Here is a 16,759-nt window from a genome sequence, read left to right on the forward strand (position 1 = left end):
CTGGGCATTTCTCTACTGATCACTGGGTCTGAGCGTCTCCATCTATTCAAGAAAGATTTGATGATTCATCTTCATCATCTTGAAAGCATATTCTGTATTCCCATCCAGTTTGTACTATGGTTTTTTTGGGTAGTAGTTCATCCTTCTGCAGCTGTGACATAGTCCCTAGAGTCATCTCACAAAAAGGAACTTAGCATTATGAAACAGGCGAAAGTGTGAATCCACATGAAGGGGACAGTGAAGCACAGATGATCTTATCTGGGAAACAAACACAAAGAACGAGTACCTATGACCTCTTTGTGTGCACTAAGTGAGATAAGTGAGATAGTGTGTGTGAAGTCTCTTAAGCATACAAAGTACTTGTACATAGAAAGGCAGCTGCAACAATCACACCAAGAACTGCCCTCTGTTCTCTTCTCCAAGAAGCCAAGGTGGGGTACTCATGGGCTGGTCTCTGTTAAGCTGTGTTTTCATAGAAGTCAGTCAGGCTCTCTCTGGTACCTATGAGCTTTGAGGCGTCTATCTCCACCCTATGGCACTCAGCCTAGTTTGGGCTGCTGTTGGCTGTCGGGTGTGTCAAGAGGCTGGGACTTGGCAGGGTGCCTGTGTCTAGACTATAAGGCAAGCCACGGGCAGCTGGAGGTAGTTGGAAGCCTGGGCCTTGCAAGTTTAGCCATGGTGCTCAGCCTCCTCTCCCCAAACCTGTCCCGCCTGGGGCTGTGGGCATCTGTAGTGATCCTGATCGTAAGCGCCCTCAAGCTCTTCACCCTGCTGTTGCGGAGGCAGAAGCTGGCCAGGGCTATGGACAGCTTCCCAGGACCCCCCACCCACTGGCTTTTTGGTCATGCCCTGGAGGTATGTGGGGATGGGGATGGGAGAATCAGGGCTAATCCCCTAGAGGCTGGTAAGGGAGGCCATCAGTGTGAGCAGGGGGAGCTTAAGAAGGCCCGGATGCTTTCCCACTATTTCGAGGCCCAAAGTGCAAGTTGGGAGTCTTGTTGATGGATCACACAGGGGAGAGACTAAATCCTCAAAATGCCATCCAACAACTAGACAGTCCTATTTAGATTACTTAAGCTTACTGCTCTGCGCAGTGTAAAGATTTCTAGTACCAATGAGGAAATTAAAGGCAGAGATAAGAGCTGCCTCTTGAGACCTCCCAGCATGTCTGAAAGGTTGGTATCCGCAGAGCCAGGAGGTACCTTCTGTGTCTGCTTCATGTGGCTGAGGAATTATGGCGTTTTCTCAGGCTCAGATGCTGGTTGGTTCTCCTGTGAAGGCAGCACAGTAGGGATCTACCTCAGCACCAGTCTCAGGAACTCCTCCTGTCATGGGGATCTGGACCTTCAGGGGGTTTGGAATCAAGTGAGAGATCCTAATATGTCAGGTTGGAACTAGGAACCTGAGATTAAAAGTCTTCCCGAGTATTTTGAGCACAGGCAGATATGTTTGGGAGTCTAGGCATGGATGCCAGGGATAAAGCAGCAGAAAGGGCTTTCTAGTTCCTTATTCCTCCATCTGGGGGAATTACCTCTCTTTTGGAGTTGACACTGGAAATGAACTTGATCTCTAATCCTATTCTTGCTCTCTACAGATAACCTGTTGGGGGTAGCCTATGAACTTCCCCGTACCACTGAGCATCCAGCATTTTTTTTTCGAGACAGGGTTTCTCTGTATTGTTTTGGAGGTTGTCCTGAAACTCACTCTGTAGACCAGGCTGACCTCGAACTCACAGAGATCCACCAGCCTCTGTCTCCCGTGTGTTGGGATTAAAGGCCTGTGCCACCAATGCCCGGCCAGCATTTTTTTTAAAGGATGGTTTGGGTGAGAGAAAACAGACACTAGAGCCTTCCCTGCTCCCAGGAGGGTGGACCTTCCCAGGGTTCACTTCTGTTCCATTCTTTTCATTTTAGCACCTTTCATCTTTCCTACTAGTCTGAGATTTCTGGAGAATGGAGATCTGGTCTGATTTATTCCTGTGCCCTCAAGGTACAGCAAAAAGTTGACACAGACTAGGCATGGCTGAATGAATGAACATAAAAGGCAAGATTGTAGTGAGAGGAGTCTGCAGAGGACAGAATGGTGGGGAAGGAGAGGAGGGATCAGGAAGACTTGGGTGGGTCTCTGCTAACTCTGGGAGTGCCTTCAGGGCATGAGAGGCACTTGGGAAGGCTTTTGGCCCCTTTCCTCTGTGCTCCCCCCACTTTGTCCTTACTGCCTTCTTCAGAGTTGGGGAGGGCCTCCAATCAGTGGACTTCCATAGTATATACCTCTTACAACTCCATGCCAGAGCTGGCTGTCCACTTCTTTCCAGATTCTCCACCCAAACTTGAAAGTGTACAGAGATCCTGGAACACAGCCTAGCTTCAGCTTCTTGATTTCAATACCACTATCTGGAGGGCTTTGGATTGACACCAGGAAGGGCATGCCGGGATTGAAGTGGTGGCTGTTCGTGAGCGCTATATATGTTCCCCCGAGAAACCATCACAGGCTCAGCATCATTGCATTCCTCTAGGGCTTGGCACCTCTGCTGTGGGTTGGATTCATACCTAAAGCTGAGACACGTGAAGGGCAGGGTGTGGATTTGTTTCCCTAGTGTGAGCCAAGATGAGGAAGCTGAGATTCAAAGGGGACAAGGTGTTCACTTAAGGACATATTATATAATGGCTCATGATTCAAATCAAGGCTGAACACAGTGAATCAAAAAAGCAAACAAAAATCTAGCCAAACAAACCAACAAACAAAAAAGCCAAGCAACTGAAAATCGATTCCGAAGCAGTTTGGACAGGCGTGGGAAGGAAAGGAAGGCAGTAGGTGGGTGAAGGGCCTCGGGTGTAGAAGTTTCTACCAGGGTTACTTTCTCCATTCTTGGTTTCCAGTTATAGTCTGGAGGCATTGGTAGCGTCTATCTTTCATCCTATTCAGATCTCAGAATGTGTCCCTTTGAGGCAGGGGTCGTCCTTTTCCTGAGGAACACAGGGGGTGCTTTGTATATAATAGATATTCCCTGTGGGTCTAAGTTTGAGGAGCTAGGGGGAGCTGACATATCTAACCTGTGTGCAGTGGTGTGTGTGTGTGTGTGTGTGTGTGTGTGTGATGTATGTTCCCCTTGCATGTGAAGATCAGAGGCTGATGCTGGATGTCTCCTATGGCTCTCCACCTTATTTATTTTTTTTGAGATTTGAAAAACTTGCTTCAGTTTATTCTATGTATCTGGGTATTTTGTCTGTATGTACGTCTGTGTATCACATGTGTGCCTGGTGCTCATAGAGGCCAGAGGAGGGTGTCAGAACCCCTGGAACTGCAATTACAGATGGTTGTGAGCCACCATGTGGGTACTAGGAACTAAACCCAGGTTGTCTGGAAGAACAGCCAGTATTCTTAACTGCTGAGCCATATCTCCAGCCTCTTTGAAAAGATGTTTAAGAATTAAACTTACATAAGTGCATGCTTGCGTGTGTGTGTGTGTGTGTGTGTGTGTGTGTGTGTGTGTGTGTATAGTGTGTGTGTGTGTGTATAGTGTGGGAATGTGTACGTGTGAGTGAAGATGCTGACACAATCCAGAAAATGGTGTCAAATTTCCAGGAGCTAGATTTACAGGAGGTTTTGGGCAGTCCCACATGGATGCTGGGAACAGAACTTGGGTCTTTTTCAAGAACCATATCTTCTGAGCCATATCTATAGGCCCTTCCATCTCACTTTTGGAGACAAGTTCTCTTATTAAGCCTGGAGTCCTCCCTATTTTGGAAAGACTGTCAAGTCCATGATAATTTTTTTCTTACTCTGAGGTTACAGATGTCAGCCACAGTATCTGGCTTTTAAGTAAGGGGCTAGGGTTCAAATTCAGGTCTTCAGGCATGGGAAGCAAGTGCTTATCCTACTGGGCCATCTCCCCAAACAGCTTAATATTGTCCTCAAGCAGTCTCTAAGAGAGCTGTGGCTGCAGCAGACTGGTGAAACCGGGAGCTTGTTCTTGGACTCCAGCCAACTGATCTTTAGGTCCCTTAGCGAATGGCAGATTTGTTGACACAAAGGACAGGACAAGCTCAGTCATGATCCCTGGTCTGTTGTGTCATGTGAGACAGTCCTGCTGGCCTTAGAATGTACTGCTCCCACCTACGAAGAGGTCACAGTTCAACTACACTTCATTAATGCCCCTTTCTCATTTGATTCTTGGAGTCTAACTTACTCTGACTCTTGGAGAGCAAGAACTTCCTATTGTTCACTGATGCCGGGGTCAACACTGGTGCAAAAGAATGGATGAGGCAGGTTGTTGGAGAGCTGGGTGCAGTGACTTGTATCCACATCCTGTTTTTTTTCCCCTGCTTCCTTCCTTTGGAACAAAACAAGCTGTCCTATATTTGATAGGAAGTGTCCAGGCTTAGGGCATCTGAGGATAAATCTGAGGCATCTGTTGTGTAACTCAGAGAAGTTTGCCAGCGGTCGCATGGCTCTTAGAAGCACAATGTCTCAGGAACCATTTTGAAGGATTGAAGCTGCAAAAGTGGGGCCAGACGCTGTGAGCTGCCCTCACTCTCACTGGGCTCCTGGGGACTCTCAGGGTGCATAAGAGAAGGCTGTCTCCAGGAAGGACATGACAATCTGTGACTGAGGCCAAGGTCTCGTGTCTGTGGTTGGGATGCTGCAGAAGGGCACAGGCACGACTCCCTGGAGTTGTGAACTATAGGGAGCAGAATGTAAGGAAACCACATCTGGGGGAAATAATCCACTCAAGAACGATGCAGACAACCACACAGATTAAGACAATTAAGAGTATCAGAGTTCTTTAATTCTGACCATCAACCATGAGTGGGCTAATGCTGCAGAGCTCTCTTGGTGCTGAAGCTCAAGGGTAAGCATTTTTACTTTTGAGACAGGGTTTCTCTGTATTGCTTTGGAGCCTGGCCTGGAACTCGCTTTGTAGACCAGGCTGGCCTTAAACTCAGAGATCTGCCTGCCTCTGTCTCCCCAGTGCTGGGATTAAAGGCGTGCACCACCAAGCCTGCCTGGGGTACAGCATTTTTAAAGACAAAAGCCCAATGACATCAGTGCTAGATGAGGGTCAGAGTAAACTTGCATCATTTGTTTCATCTGAGCATAGTAGTTATTTAGACATAACATGACAATTATATTTTCCTTAAACAATAATTATTTTCATTAATACACCTGGACCATGGTCCAAATCATGGAAATCCTGAATGTTTTGCCAAAACAGACACAGCTATTGGGAGGATAGAGCCTTGAAAATTATCTAAGTGGATACAAAATGGAGTCAGGACAAGATGCTGTTACCTTAGTGACGTCAAGGGCAGGCAGAAAAGAGGAGAGACACAACAGAAGGGAGAAGTCCAGGGATTTCCAGCTAGAAAGGAGGAGGGGCACCACAAATGTCCCTGTAATTATAGGTAAAGATGATTTTTTAAATAATCTTTGCTCCCTAACTTTGCACTTTTAAGGCAACATTTTGGGTTGAATTCAGGATTCATAAAGATAGCTCTATAGGGAGATTATACCAGAGACGACATGTGGCTGGGAGCCAGAACGGCAGAGACAGTGTAGCCATGGTTGGAAATGAAGTAGGATAATCTCCAGGGTCTCTGAAAGGAGTGACTTGCGTGTAACAAATGTTCCTGGAATTAGAACAGCGGCTCTGGGACTGGAGAGGGCATTAGAAGTGTGCAGGAGACAAGATACAGGAGGAGGGATGGGGGTCCTAGGGTCTGTCTGGGCAGCATCTGCTGGCCACACTGGTTTCCTGAGTGGTCCTTGTCTTCTGTTATTGTTTCAGATCCAGAAGTTAGGGAGCCTGGACACGGTGGTATCCTGGTCCCAACAGTTCCCTTATGCCCATCCTCTCTGGCTTGGACAATTCGTTGGGTTCTTGAACATCTATGATCCTGACTATGCCAAAGCTGTATACAGTCGTGGGGGTGAGGTTCTCTGGAGAGAGGGTGGGATTTCCTGGGACTAATGGGCTCAGGGACCAAGTTGGGGAAGATCAAGGCCTGTGTATAAAATCTGAGATGAGAATAACCAAGTCCTTACCTCATTCATCGCTATACCCCATCTTGGAATAGCCTGTTTCACCTTGATTGACATCCATTTGTTCTACAGACCCAAAGGCTCCAGATGTGTATGACTTCCTCCTCCAGTGGCTTGGTAAGTGAGCATCTATCTTTCTGTAAGTTCCCTTCCTTTCCTTGTGCTAAGTGACCAGAATCTTCCCTATCACACTCAGCTGGTTATCTCTCCAGTGAACTGCCTGGCTCCTGAGTGCCTGCCCTAAGCTTAGCATCTCTGTGGGGAAGCAGGGGAGCCTGTTGCAGGAGTTAGAAACTTTCCCTTGCTGGACATTCATCTTCCCTCCCTCCCAAGCAGAGGCAAAGCAATGTGTGCTTGAAGAATAAACTTCTTAAAGGAAGCAACCCTAAAGTTGATCCTATAGGATATTATAATGATGTGTTTTCTGGAAGAAGGGTCTGAGAAAAGGTGTAATAGTCATAGGACTGTGGCAGCTGTAAGATGTCTGAATGGCTGAAAGGCAGATTTTCATTAGTAGATGAGGCTAGTAAGGGAAGATGTGCCAATGTTGGCTGTCAGTATATGGACTGGTGTTCAAATTGAAGGGAGCCACTGGGTCAAATGCTTCTTTTAATTAATTAATTAGTTGATTAATTAATTGATTTTGAGACAGGGTCTCACTATGTTGCCTTAGTTGGCCTAGAGCTCTCTGTGTAGACAAGGCTGGCTTTGAACTCAGATCTGCCTGCCTCTTACTTCCAAATGAGTGCTGGAGTTAATGGTGTACACTACTACACCTTGCCTTATTCTTAGTTTTACCTTTATTTATCTCTATGTTTGTTTGTGTAGATATATGCCACTTGTACCTATGTTGGATCCCCTAGAACTGGAATTATATGTAGTTGTGAGCTGTCATACGTGTTCTGGGAAGTGACCCCAGGTGTTCTGTAAGATCAATGACCCATCTCTCCAGCTTCCACTAAGTCTTCTTGATCCAAGGCCATATGCTAATCCAAAGTTCATTTATATATTTACCCTTGGAAGCCTTCTGGGAGCTAAGAAAGGGCTGGTTGGCAGGAAGGTAACAGTCTAGACTATTGAATTAGTTAATATCTGATATTTCTCCATGTTGGCAGGCCCTGACAAGTGGGGACCAGAGGTCTATACTAATTTTGTAGTACCTTCCCACAGGGTGTTCCAGGTTTGGAAGTGGCAGAGGCTGAGATTGGTCCCAGATATCATGGGTAGAGCAGGGATTGCATAGACTCCACAGCCTCCATCTTCCTTCTCTTCTCAGGGAAAGGCTTACTGGTTCTCGATGGGCCCAAATGGTTCCAGCACCGCAAGCTGCTCACACCTGGCTTCCATTATGATGTGCTGAAGCCTTATGTGGCCTTATTTGCTGAATCCACACGTATCATGCTGGTAAGTACCCTCCCTGTGGCAGGCTCCTGGAACTGTGGGCTGTTGGATCAGCCTTCTGTACCCATCCCCATCTGCCTTAGATGAAGGCAAGTGGTGCTCTCCCTTGGAGAGGGTCCCTGAAGCCCTGTCCTCGTTATGCCTGCTACAATGTGCCAAAAATTAAAGTATATTCTCATGATCCTCTGTATTTTCTTGGTGTCTATTGTTATGCCCCCTTCAGCTCTAATTTTGTTAATTTGGATATTCTCTCTCTGCCTTTTGGTTATTTTGGATAAGTTGAGAACCACTGGGATAAGGATTTGTCAACCTTGATTTTTTTCAAAGAACCAACTCTTTGCTTCATTGATTTCTTGTATATTTTGTTTGTATTTTATTCACTTCATTCCTGAGTTTGATTATTTCTTGCCTTCTATACTTTTTGGTGGATTTCTTCATTTTGTCCTAGAGCTTTTCATGTGTGCTTTTAAGTTATTAGCATGGAATCTCTCCAATTTTTTTAATGTAAGCAGTTAGTGTTATGAACTTGCCTCTTAAAACTGCCTTCATTGCTCCCAAAAGTTCTGGTATGTTCTTTCAGTAGTGTGTTGTTCTGTTTCTATGAGTTTATAAACTTTCTTTTGTTGATATTCAGCTTTAGTCTGTGGTGGTCTGATAGGATGCGGGGGGGTTACTCAATTTTTTTTGTATTTGTTGAGAATTGCTTTGTGTCTGAGTATGTGTTATTTTAGAGAATGGTCTATGAGGTGCTGAGAAAAAGGTCCATTCTTTTGTTTTGGGTAAAATGTTCTGTAAATGTCTGTTAGGTCCATTTGCTTTATAACTACAGTTAGCTCCAGCATTTCTCTGTTTTGTTTTTGTCTGGATCACCTGTATGTTAGTGAGAGTGGGGTATTGAAGCCTCCTACTATCAGGATATGAGGGTCAATATGTGATTTAAGCTGTAGTAGTGTTTCTTTTACAAACGTGAGTGCCCTTATGTTTGGTGCATAATGCTAAGAATTGAAAGGTCCTGTTAGTGTATTTTTTCTCTGATGGGTATAGAATGCCTTTCTCTGTCTCTTCTGGTTGGTTTCGCTTTGAAGTCTATTTTTTTCAAATATTAAAATGGCTTCACCTGTTTGTTTCTTATGTCCATTTGTTTGGGATATATTTTTCCAACCCTTTACCCTGAGGTAATGTCTATCCTCGATGTTGTGGTGTGTTTCTTGTATGGGGCAGAAGGATGGGCTCTGTTTTTGCATCTGTTCTGCTAGTGTGTGTGTCTTTTTGTTGGAGAATTGAGAACATGGATGTTGGGAGTTGTCAATGAGCAGTGTTTGTTGATTCCTGTTATTTTCTTGTGGGGTGTGTGTGTGTGTGTGTGTGTGTGTGTGTGTTCTCCCTCTTTAGATTTGATTATTGGGATTATTTACTCCTTGTGTTTTTCCAGGTGTGATACACCTCTTGAGACTGAAGTTTTCCTTGTGTACCTTCTGTGGGCCTAGATTTGTAAATAGACATTGCTTAAATTTGGTTTATCACACAATGTCTTGTTTTCTCTACCTAGTGTGATTGAAAGTTTTGCTGGATATAGTATTCAGAGGCGATATCTATGGTCTTTAGAGTTCTTAAAACATCTATCCAGATCGTTCTGGCTTTTAGAGTCTTCACTGAGAAGTCAGGTGTAATTCTCATAGGTCTGCCTTTATATATTACTTGACCTTTTCCTCTTGCAGCTTCTAATATTTTTCTTTCTTCTGTATGTTTAGTGTTTTGATTATTATGCGCTGAGGGAAATTTCATTTCGGGTCCAATCTATTTGGTGTTCTGTAAGCTTCTTGTATCTTCATAGGCATCTCCTTTTTAAGGTTAGGGAAATTTTCTTCTATGACTTGAGAATGTTTTCTGTGCCTTTGAGTTGAGATTCTTCTCCTTCTTTTATTCCTATCATTCTTAAGTTTAGACTTTTCATAGTGTACCAGATTTCTTGGATGTTTTGTGCTAGGAGTTTTAAAAATATTTTATTTGTCTGAGGTATTTATTTCTTCTATCTTGTCTCAAATGGCTGAGATTCTCTCTTCTATCTCTTGTATTCTGTTGGTAACTCTTGCCTCTAAGGTTACTGTTGGAATTCCTAAATTTTTCATTTCCAGATTTCCCATAGTTTGGATTTTCTTTATTCATTCTATTTCTACTTTCAGGTCTTGAATGGTTTTGTTCATTTTTCCCACTGTTTGCTTATGCTTTCATAGATTTTGTTAAGGGATTTATTAATTTCCTCTTTAAGGACTTCTATCATATTCAAAAATGCTATTTTATGGTCTTTATCTTGTGCTTCAGCTATGTTGCAATTCTCAGGGCTTGCTGTGATAGGGTTGCTGGGCTCTAGTGGAAACATATTGTCGTGGATGTTATTGATTGTGTTTTCACTCTGGCTTCTAGAAATCTGCATTTGGGAAGATTGTAATTCCAAGTGCTGATATCTGGTTTTGTCTTTGTTGGGTGGATGCTTTGTTCCTTGGTTTCTGTTGCCCTCTCTGGTTCTCAGAAAGGTGTGATGCCTGTGTGTTATCTGGTAGGGAATTCTTCTCAGATCCTGATAGGTGTTGCCATGGATAAAATGTGTTTCTAGGTATTGGGAGCTAAGGAATGGAGAACACCTGGGAGGAGTGAGGGGTCCACAGGAGGGAGGAAACCAGGGTGTTCCACCAGGATGTGTTTTAGTCCCCTGGGAATATGGCCAAGAGTGAGGAGAGGTACCAACAGGGAGTCTGCTACAATTCTGGGGATGAGACTGGTGTATTGGATTTGGAGGAGAGGTGTGAGAGTGAAGACCTGAAGCTCATGTACCTTCTTTGGCCTACATACTTCACTGGCAGGTTCCCTGGGAGTGCCTGCTAGAGCTGGGGACTAGAATAAAGCCATGAGTTGGGTGAGAGAAGTTTGGAAGAGATTTGTGTGATCCTCTGGAGAATGCCGGGTTGGGTGTGGGGGTGTGGGGGTGGGTGGTGTGGGGGGTGGGGGGAATAGGGGAGGCCACAGCAGGTTGTTTGCTACAGAGCTGGGGATGAGTCTGGGGGTATGGATTTAGAGAGGAGGAGGGAAAGTGAAGATCTGTAGTTAGCCTAACTGCTTCCAGGAAGCCCAGCTCTTTCTCACATTACCTCCTCTCTCTCTCTCTCTCTCTCTCTGAATTCCAGGACAAGTGGGAGAAAAAGGCTAGTGAAAATAAAAGCTTCGACATCTTCTGTGACGTAGGCCACATGGCGCTGGACACTCTCATGAAGTGCACCTTTGGCAAAGGAGACAGTGGCCTAGGCCACAGGTCAGTGACACCTCTACCCAGATAAGGGAGCTGGAAGGGTGCCTGATCTCTGGCTGGAGAAGTCCTGCCTTGATTTGCCCAGACCCTACTTGTGGTGGAAGATACATGAGGTGTTAGTGAGGAGGCTTAAGGAGACAAGAAGAGCAACAGGAAGTATTTTGGGTGGGACTTTTAAAAGAAAGCCTCAGGCCTCTTCCCCTCCCTCTACCTTCTTCTGTATAGAGACAGCAGCTATTACCTGGCAGTCAGTGAGCTCACATTGCTGACACAGCAGCGCATTGAATCCTTCCAGTACCATAATGACTTCATTTACTGGCGCACTCCACATGGCCGCCGCTTCCTACGGGCCTGCCAGACAGCCCATGACCATACAGGTGGGCCTTTCCTTCAAACCCCCTCTCCCCCTGCCACCTCATGCCAACTAGGAAACTTTGGTTTTTCCTCTGGGATCCTTTGCACCCATCCTGATCCAGGGCCAAAGTAGGCAGTGACACCTACACTCTTGGTCCAGATCAGGTCATCAGGCAGCGGAAGGCAGCCCTGCAGGATGAGAAGGAGCAAAAAAAAGATCCAGCAGCGGAGGCATCTGGACTTCCTGGACATTCTCCTGGGTGCTCGGGTAAGTGCATGCAGACCACCCTATCTGACAGCTGGTCTCAGGAAGGTCTTTAGAGTCTCCTAAAGCAGGCTCCTTGCTCAGCAAACATAATCTACTGCCCATGATTTTTGCCCATGGCACAAATCAACAAAGGTAAAAATATGCAGCTTGTGTGTGGTTGGGCTGTGACATTAGGGAGCTGGCAGCCTGGGTCACTTGGTAGCAGCTTGGAGACATTTCTAGACTTCCAAGATCCTTAAAAATCTTGGCAGTACAGAACCTTAGAGTTTAGATTTCATTTTCTTTCTTTCCTTTACTCCTGTCCCCCCCCCTGTCTCTCCTTTCTTCCCCCCCTTCTCCTCCCCTTTCTTTCTCTATTCCACAAAACTCAGTGCCTATCCTGAATCAATTCCTGTGTTATAGTGCAGAGATAAGAAAGATCTGGCATGGCCAGACATCTATGTATAGTATAGCGGCTGGGTTGGGGGAGGGAGTAGGTAGGTGGTGATAAAGATGTATTTCTTTGCCAGCTAGAAGCGGTGTCATTATTGGGGCTGAGTAAAGTTACAAGTTATGTATCCAGAGGGTTTAGGGAGGGTCTCATGAATGGGAAGCATATAGGCTGGGATTGGAAGGAATAGAGGAAGTTGGAGGAAGACTCCAAGTTTACCAACAAGTGTCCATATGTTTCCTCAGATCTGCATCTGACAGCTCCTCTTGGACATTCTTCTTAGCCTAAGCTCAAAGACATTTAGCTGTCCCACTGTGCCTTTTCTCAGGATGAAAGTGGGATCAAGTTGTCGGATGCAGATCTCAGGGCTGAAGTGGACACATTCATGTTTGAAGGCCATGATACTACCACTAGTGGTATCTCTTGGTTTCTCTACTGCATGGCCCTTTATCCTGAGCACCAGCAGCGATGTAGGGAGGAGGTCCGTGAGATCCTCGGAGACCAGGACTCCTTCCAGTGGTAAGTGAATCTGAGAGTGAGCTTGACCCTTGTTGCTCAGCCCATGGAGGGGTTGTGACTATCCTGCCAGTGCCTGCCAAGGACAACCCACACCTGTTCTGGAAATGAGGTGAAGTTGCCTTTCTTTTGGTTGTGTAGCTTTCTTGGGGGTTAACTATAGATGTAGCCCTCCCACCAGTCTCCCCAAATGGATGCTTTTCAGTGTCACATAAAGTTGTCAACAGAGGCTGAATTTCCTAACAATAGAACATGAATCCCTACTGGGCCTCTGGATGGAGCAGAGAGGGCTGGGATGGAGGGGAAAGTGGGAGATGGCAGTGAGAGGACAGATGGGAAAAGGCCAGTCTCTTGCCACTTGCCACTTGCCTTTGGATGGCAGCACAATAGGTCCTAGACTCTGCATCTCTCATATGGTGGAGGAGACAGATCCTAAATGTCAATACTTAAAAACTTCTGTGTGTCCTTCCTAGTTCCTCTGCTCAAGTCTGAAGTCCTGAATGTGACCACACCAGCTACTGTTTCAGAGTGGTCCCTGAGAGTTCCACCCAGGTCTCCTTTGTTGCTTCCTCCTCTTAGGCCTTTGTAGCCTGACAGTCACTTTGTCCCACCTAGTTCCTGATCTTCCCCCATCATGGGCAGGGCACACAGCAGGGATCGAGGAAATTACCTGTCTTGTCTAGAGTCCTGTTCTCCTGAGGGAGACTGATCTATAATTCCAGTGTTAGAGATTTGAAGGACGAGTCTCCATAACTAATGCTTACTTGCTGGATGCTGGAAATATTCCAAAGGGTCCAGCGATGTGCATGGGGCTGTCTGGAGTGCATTGCAAGTGTGAAGAGCAGAGGTGACAATTTGCTGCTCTTGGGGAGTTGTCAGAAAGTCAGACTCACATAATTGAAATTCAGGGAAGGGTGTAGGATGGAGTAACACCAAGTGGCAAGGATGTTGAGGGTAGAGGGGTGAGGAGGGGTGGGGCTTGAATTGACTTTATAAAGAAGGTTAAAACTCAGGTGAAGAGAGCTATTCTCTCTAGCTAGATAATCATGCACATAGATTCCTAGGTTTGTATGGCCACTCAGTGTTATATTATGCTTAGGCACTTGAAACCCTCTTGACTCCTCTGTTGGAAGTGTGGTGATGACAGAAAGTAAAATGATACCATGGTGGAGTTGGGAATAGTGCCCTGAGATCCCACTGTTCCCAGTTCCCACGTGTGCTGTGTTCCTGGCAGGGATGATCTGGCCAAGATGACCTACTTGACTATGTGTATTAAGGAGTGCTTCCGCCTCTACCCGCCTGTGCCCCAGGTGTTCCGCCAGCTCAACAAGCCAGTCACCTTTGTGGATGGCCGCTCTCTACCTGCAGGTGGGTTGGGGGAAACACTGAGGGTGGAATGAAAGTCCCCTCGATTGCTCTCTGATATTGCCTGTGCCACCGGGCAATCTTTACATCAGATGGAGAGAGTTTAGGATTTGTGTTCTGAGCCCTGGGCCTGAGCACCAGCCTCACAGAGTAAACTTGTCTCTGCCTGAAACATCTACCTCTTCTTCTGTAAAATATGACTGAGGGTATAAATATAAATATGAGTGTATAAAGTTCATTTCCCCCCTAGGTTTCAGGGTGATTATGTGGATTCATTTTTCTGTGGATTGAAGTAGCAAGGATTATTTTTTTTTGTCTCCCAAAAGAATCCAACATGAGTTATTCCTTTGAGGCAGTGATTATGAAAGTTGGCTTGTCTTTTTGACCACTAGTGCAGTAGGATCCAGACATGGCTAATCACTGGGTACAGTTGGTGCATTGTTCTCAGGAGAGGGCTTCTTGTAATCTGAAAATGAGCACTTTTTCTTCTGTTTAAAACTATATCAAATCATTCTACTATGATGCTACTTAACAAGCAAATTTTAATGATATGGATAAAATAAAACAAACAGGAAAATAGAGGGAAGGAAAGAATATATTTTTCATAGTCAGAATTAAAAAGAGACAAAGACATTCAGGGTTTTTATACACACCTTATGTGATTGCACTCTGGATGACTTTGGGAGATTATTCACATAGACTATGATGCAATGCATGTCCAACATGCCCAACTCTGTGTTGTGGCTTTGTAAAATGTTCAGATCTGAGTCTGACATGTAGGAAGCATCAAATGAAGGGTGTCTCTAATTATTAATAGCATAATAACTTCTTGATGTTAGCTAATTGAGGGTCAAAATGCTATAATAAACAGCCCCTGCCTATCCCACTTTGTGGTGGGGTGGGCCCAGTGTTCTTTGTTTTCATTCCACAGATGTCTTGGTTAGGTATTAATCTTAGTACCTGGCTACTGGAGATATTGATTATGATGATTAAACTACTTTGAATGTGACCAGGAGCTCAGTGTCACTGGCAGTGCACAGGCAGAGGCTAGTGGCCCAGACAGGGGGACATCAGGGAATTCAGGCCTCACATGGAGGTGGGTCTGGCTGCCTCAGGACACCTTGTCATCAGGTCTCCTTTCTGCTTACAGGCAGCCTGATCTCTATGCACATCTACGCCCTCCACAGGAACAGTGCTGTGTGGCCTGACCCAGAGGTACTGCATCTCTGGGCATAGAGGGCAGATGGGTGTGGGCTGTGGGGTTACCCATGCCAGGGTTTGGTGAGTATTTAAGAAAGCCCTGTCTCTTAGGTCTTTGACCCACTGCGCTTTTCTCCTGAGAATGTGACTGGACGCCACCCCTTTGCCTTCATGCCTTTCTCTGCGGGGCCCAGGTAGGGAGAAAGACAACACTCTCAGGTCCTCAAGTGAAGGCCACCATTGGGGAGGCATCATTATGGAGTGTTGTTCTGTGACAATGGGGGTCTTTTGCTATTTTACCTTTTCCTGGGAAATGAGTGGGGTAGGTGTTCCCTTCTGTGAGAGACAGCAAGCGAGAACTTGCAATGGTGAATTCCCAATGCGGTCCTTTACCATGTTCCTAAGTTTTGCCTTTTAAGCCAAGGTCAACAAATCAATCATATCTTATGCATTCATAAATAGTTTTTTTGTGGGCCTCTAAAAACAGCATGATGCCTCTTTGTGCTGCTTCCTACAGGAACTGCATTGGGCAGCAGTTTGCCATGAACGAGATGAAGGTGGTCACAGCCCTTTGTTTGCTGCGCTTTGAATTCTCCCTAGATCCCTCAAAGCTGCCCATCAAGCTTCCCCAGCTGGTCCTGCGCTCCAAAAATGGCATCCACCTCCACCTGAAGCCACTAGGCTCTAGGAAATAGATTTTCAGAGAGTGTGGCATAGACAGCACAGGCTGTGGCTTTTCCTGGGACACTGCCCTCCTATATTGAATGTGGAGTCATCATGGGTCCCTGCTTTGTGGGGCTTACAGATGTGAAATTGGCACTGACAGTGTCATGAAAGCCAGTCCCTTGTGAACATGTGTGTCTAATGACTCAATGCCTGGACTCTGGAGTTCATTCCTTCACTCTATAAAATTAGTTGAACATCTGGCTGTCTTGAGAAAAATCATTTATTTCTCATAGCTGTATGTCTTCTAAAACAATCAAATAAAAACCAGAACCATACATTTCAAACCTTGAAAAACATCACTGAAGACAATGCAAATGTTGTCTTGAGATTTGTGAAAGAGGGATATGAAAGAGGGATGACTTGATAGAAGGTGGCCATTCATTGACATGCATTTCTTTAGCTACCTTTGTGTGTATTTGGAATATAATGAACATAAAGAAAACTTGTTTAGACTAAATCTGTAAAAAATAAAGATTAAATCTTAAAGAAAACTGTAACATGTAGTCTTCCCTGCCAACTGCCTGGACCCTGCTGCAGTTGCAGCCCCCAAATAACACACAGGATGCTATATTAATTATGAAGCTGTTGGCCATTTACTATTGTTTCTCATTGTCTAGCTCTGACTTAATTATTGACCCATAATCACCAATATATATATTTTTATAAGGACTTATCTTTCTGAGAATGCCAGACTTGTATCCTCTCCTCCAGGGATCACATCTCGACAACCCCCTTCACTACATTTCCCAGAATCCTCCTAGACTCCTAGTCCCACCTTTCTTGCTTCCCTATTGGCCAACAGTGCTTTATTTATATACACACAGGACTTCCCCATTAGCAAACTCATACCACTAAAGTAAAAGAATATGAAAAGTGTCTTTATTGGTGTCATTTTTTTCTTGGGACATGTCTCTGTGACACTCTTGTCATTCTTGAGAGTCATGTGTCATAGTCATACAGTGCTCTGGGCATTCACAGTATTTCTAGGGAAGGTGGCACAGTGGAGTTAAAGGTGAACTTCCTGGGAGAAAGGAAACTCCTTCCCATAAGGCATGGATGTACAAAGAAGGACTTTTGGGGTGGAGCTCAGGGTGGGGCACACATGATGACTTAGAGATATTTCCCTGGCAGTCCCTGCAGTAGCTGCCTCAAG

The 16,759-nt window shown here is 45.3% G+C and overlaps 1 protein-coding gene across 1 annotated transcript; it reads left to right on the forward strand.

The window, feature by feature from the left end:
- Positions 1–632: 632 nt before the first annotated feature.
- On the forward strand, positions 633–16,097 carry LOC101822933 (cytochrome P450 4B1). Its single transcript, XM_005072087.4, is given in 13 exon segments — positions 633–855; positions 5,789–5,930; positions 6,115–6,159; positions 7,319–7,446; positions 10,626–10,750; positions 10,973–11,124; positions 11,262–11,311; positions 11,313–11,369; positions 12,128–12,318; positions 13,550–13,683; positions 14,831–14,895; positions 14,992–15,074; positions 15,398–16,097. Coding segments are annotated over 13 exon segments (1,530 nt in total). The 5' UTR covers positions 633–675; the 3' UTR covers positions 15,576–16,097.
- Positions 16,098–16,759: the final 662 nt, after the last annotated feature.

This window comes from Mesocricetus auratus, unplaced genomic scaffold (assembly GCF_017639785.1).
Source record: "Mesocricetus auratus isolate SY011 unplaced genomic scaffold, BCM_Maur_2.0 Super-Scaffold_100014, whole genome shotgun sequence".
NCBI lineage: Eukaryota > Metazoa > Chordata > Mammalia > Rodentia > Cricetidae > Mesocricetus > Mesocricetus auratus.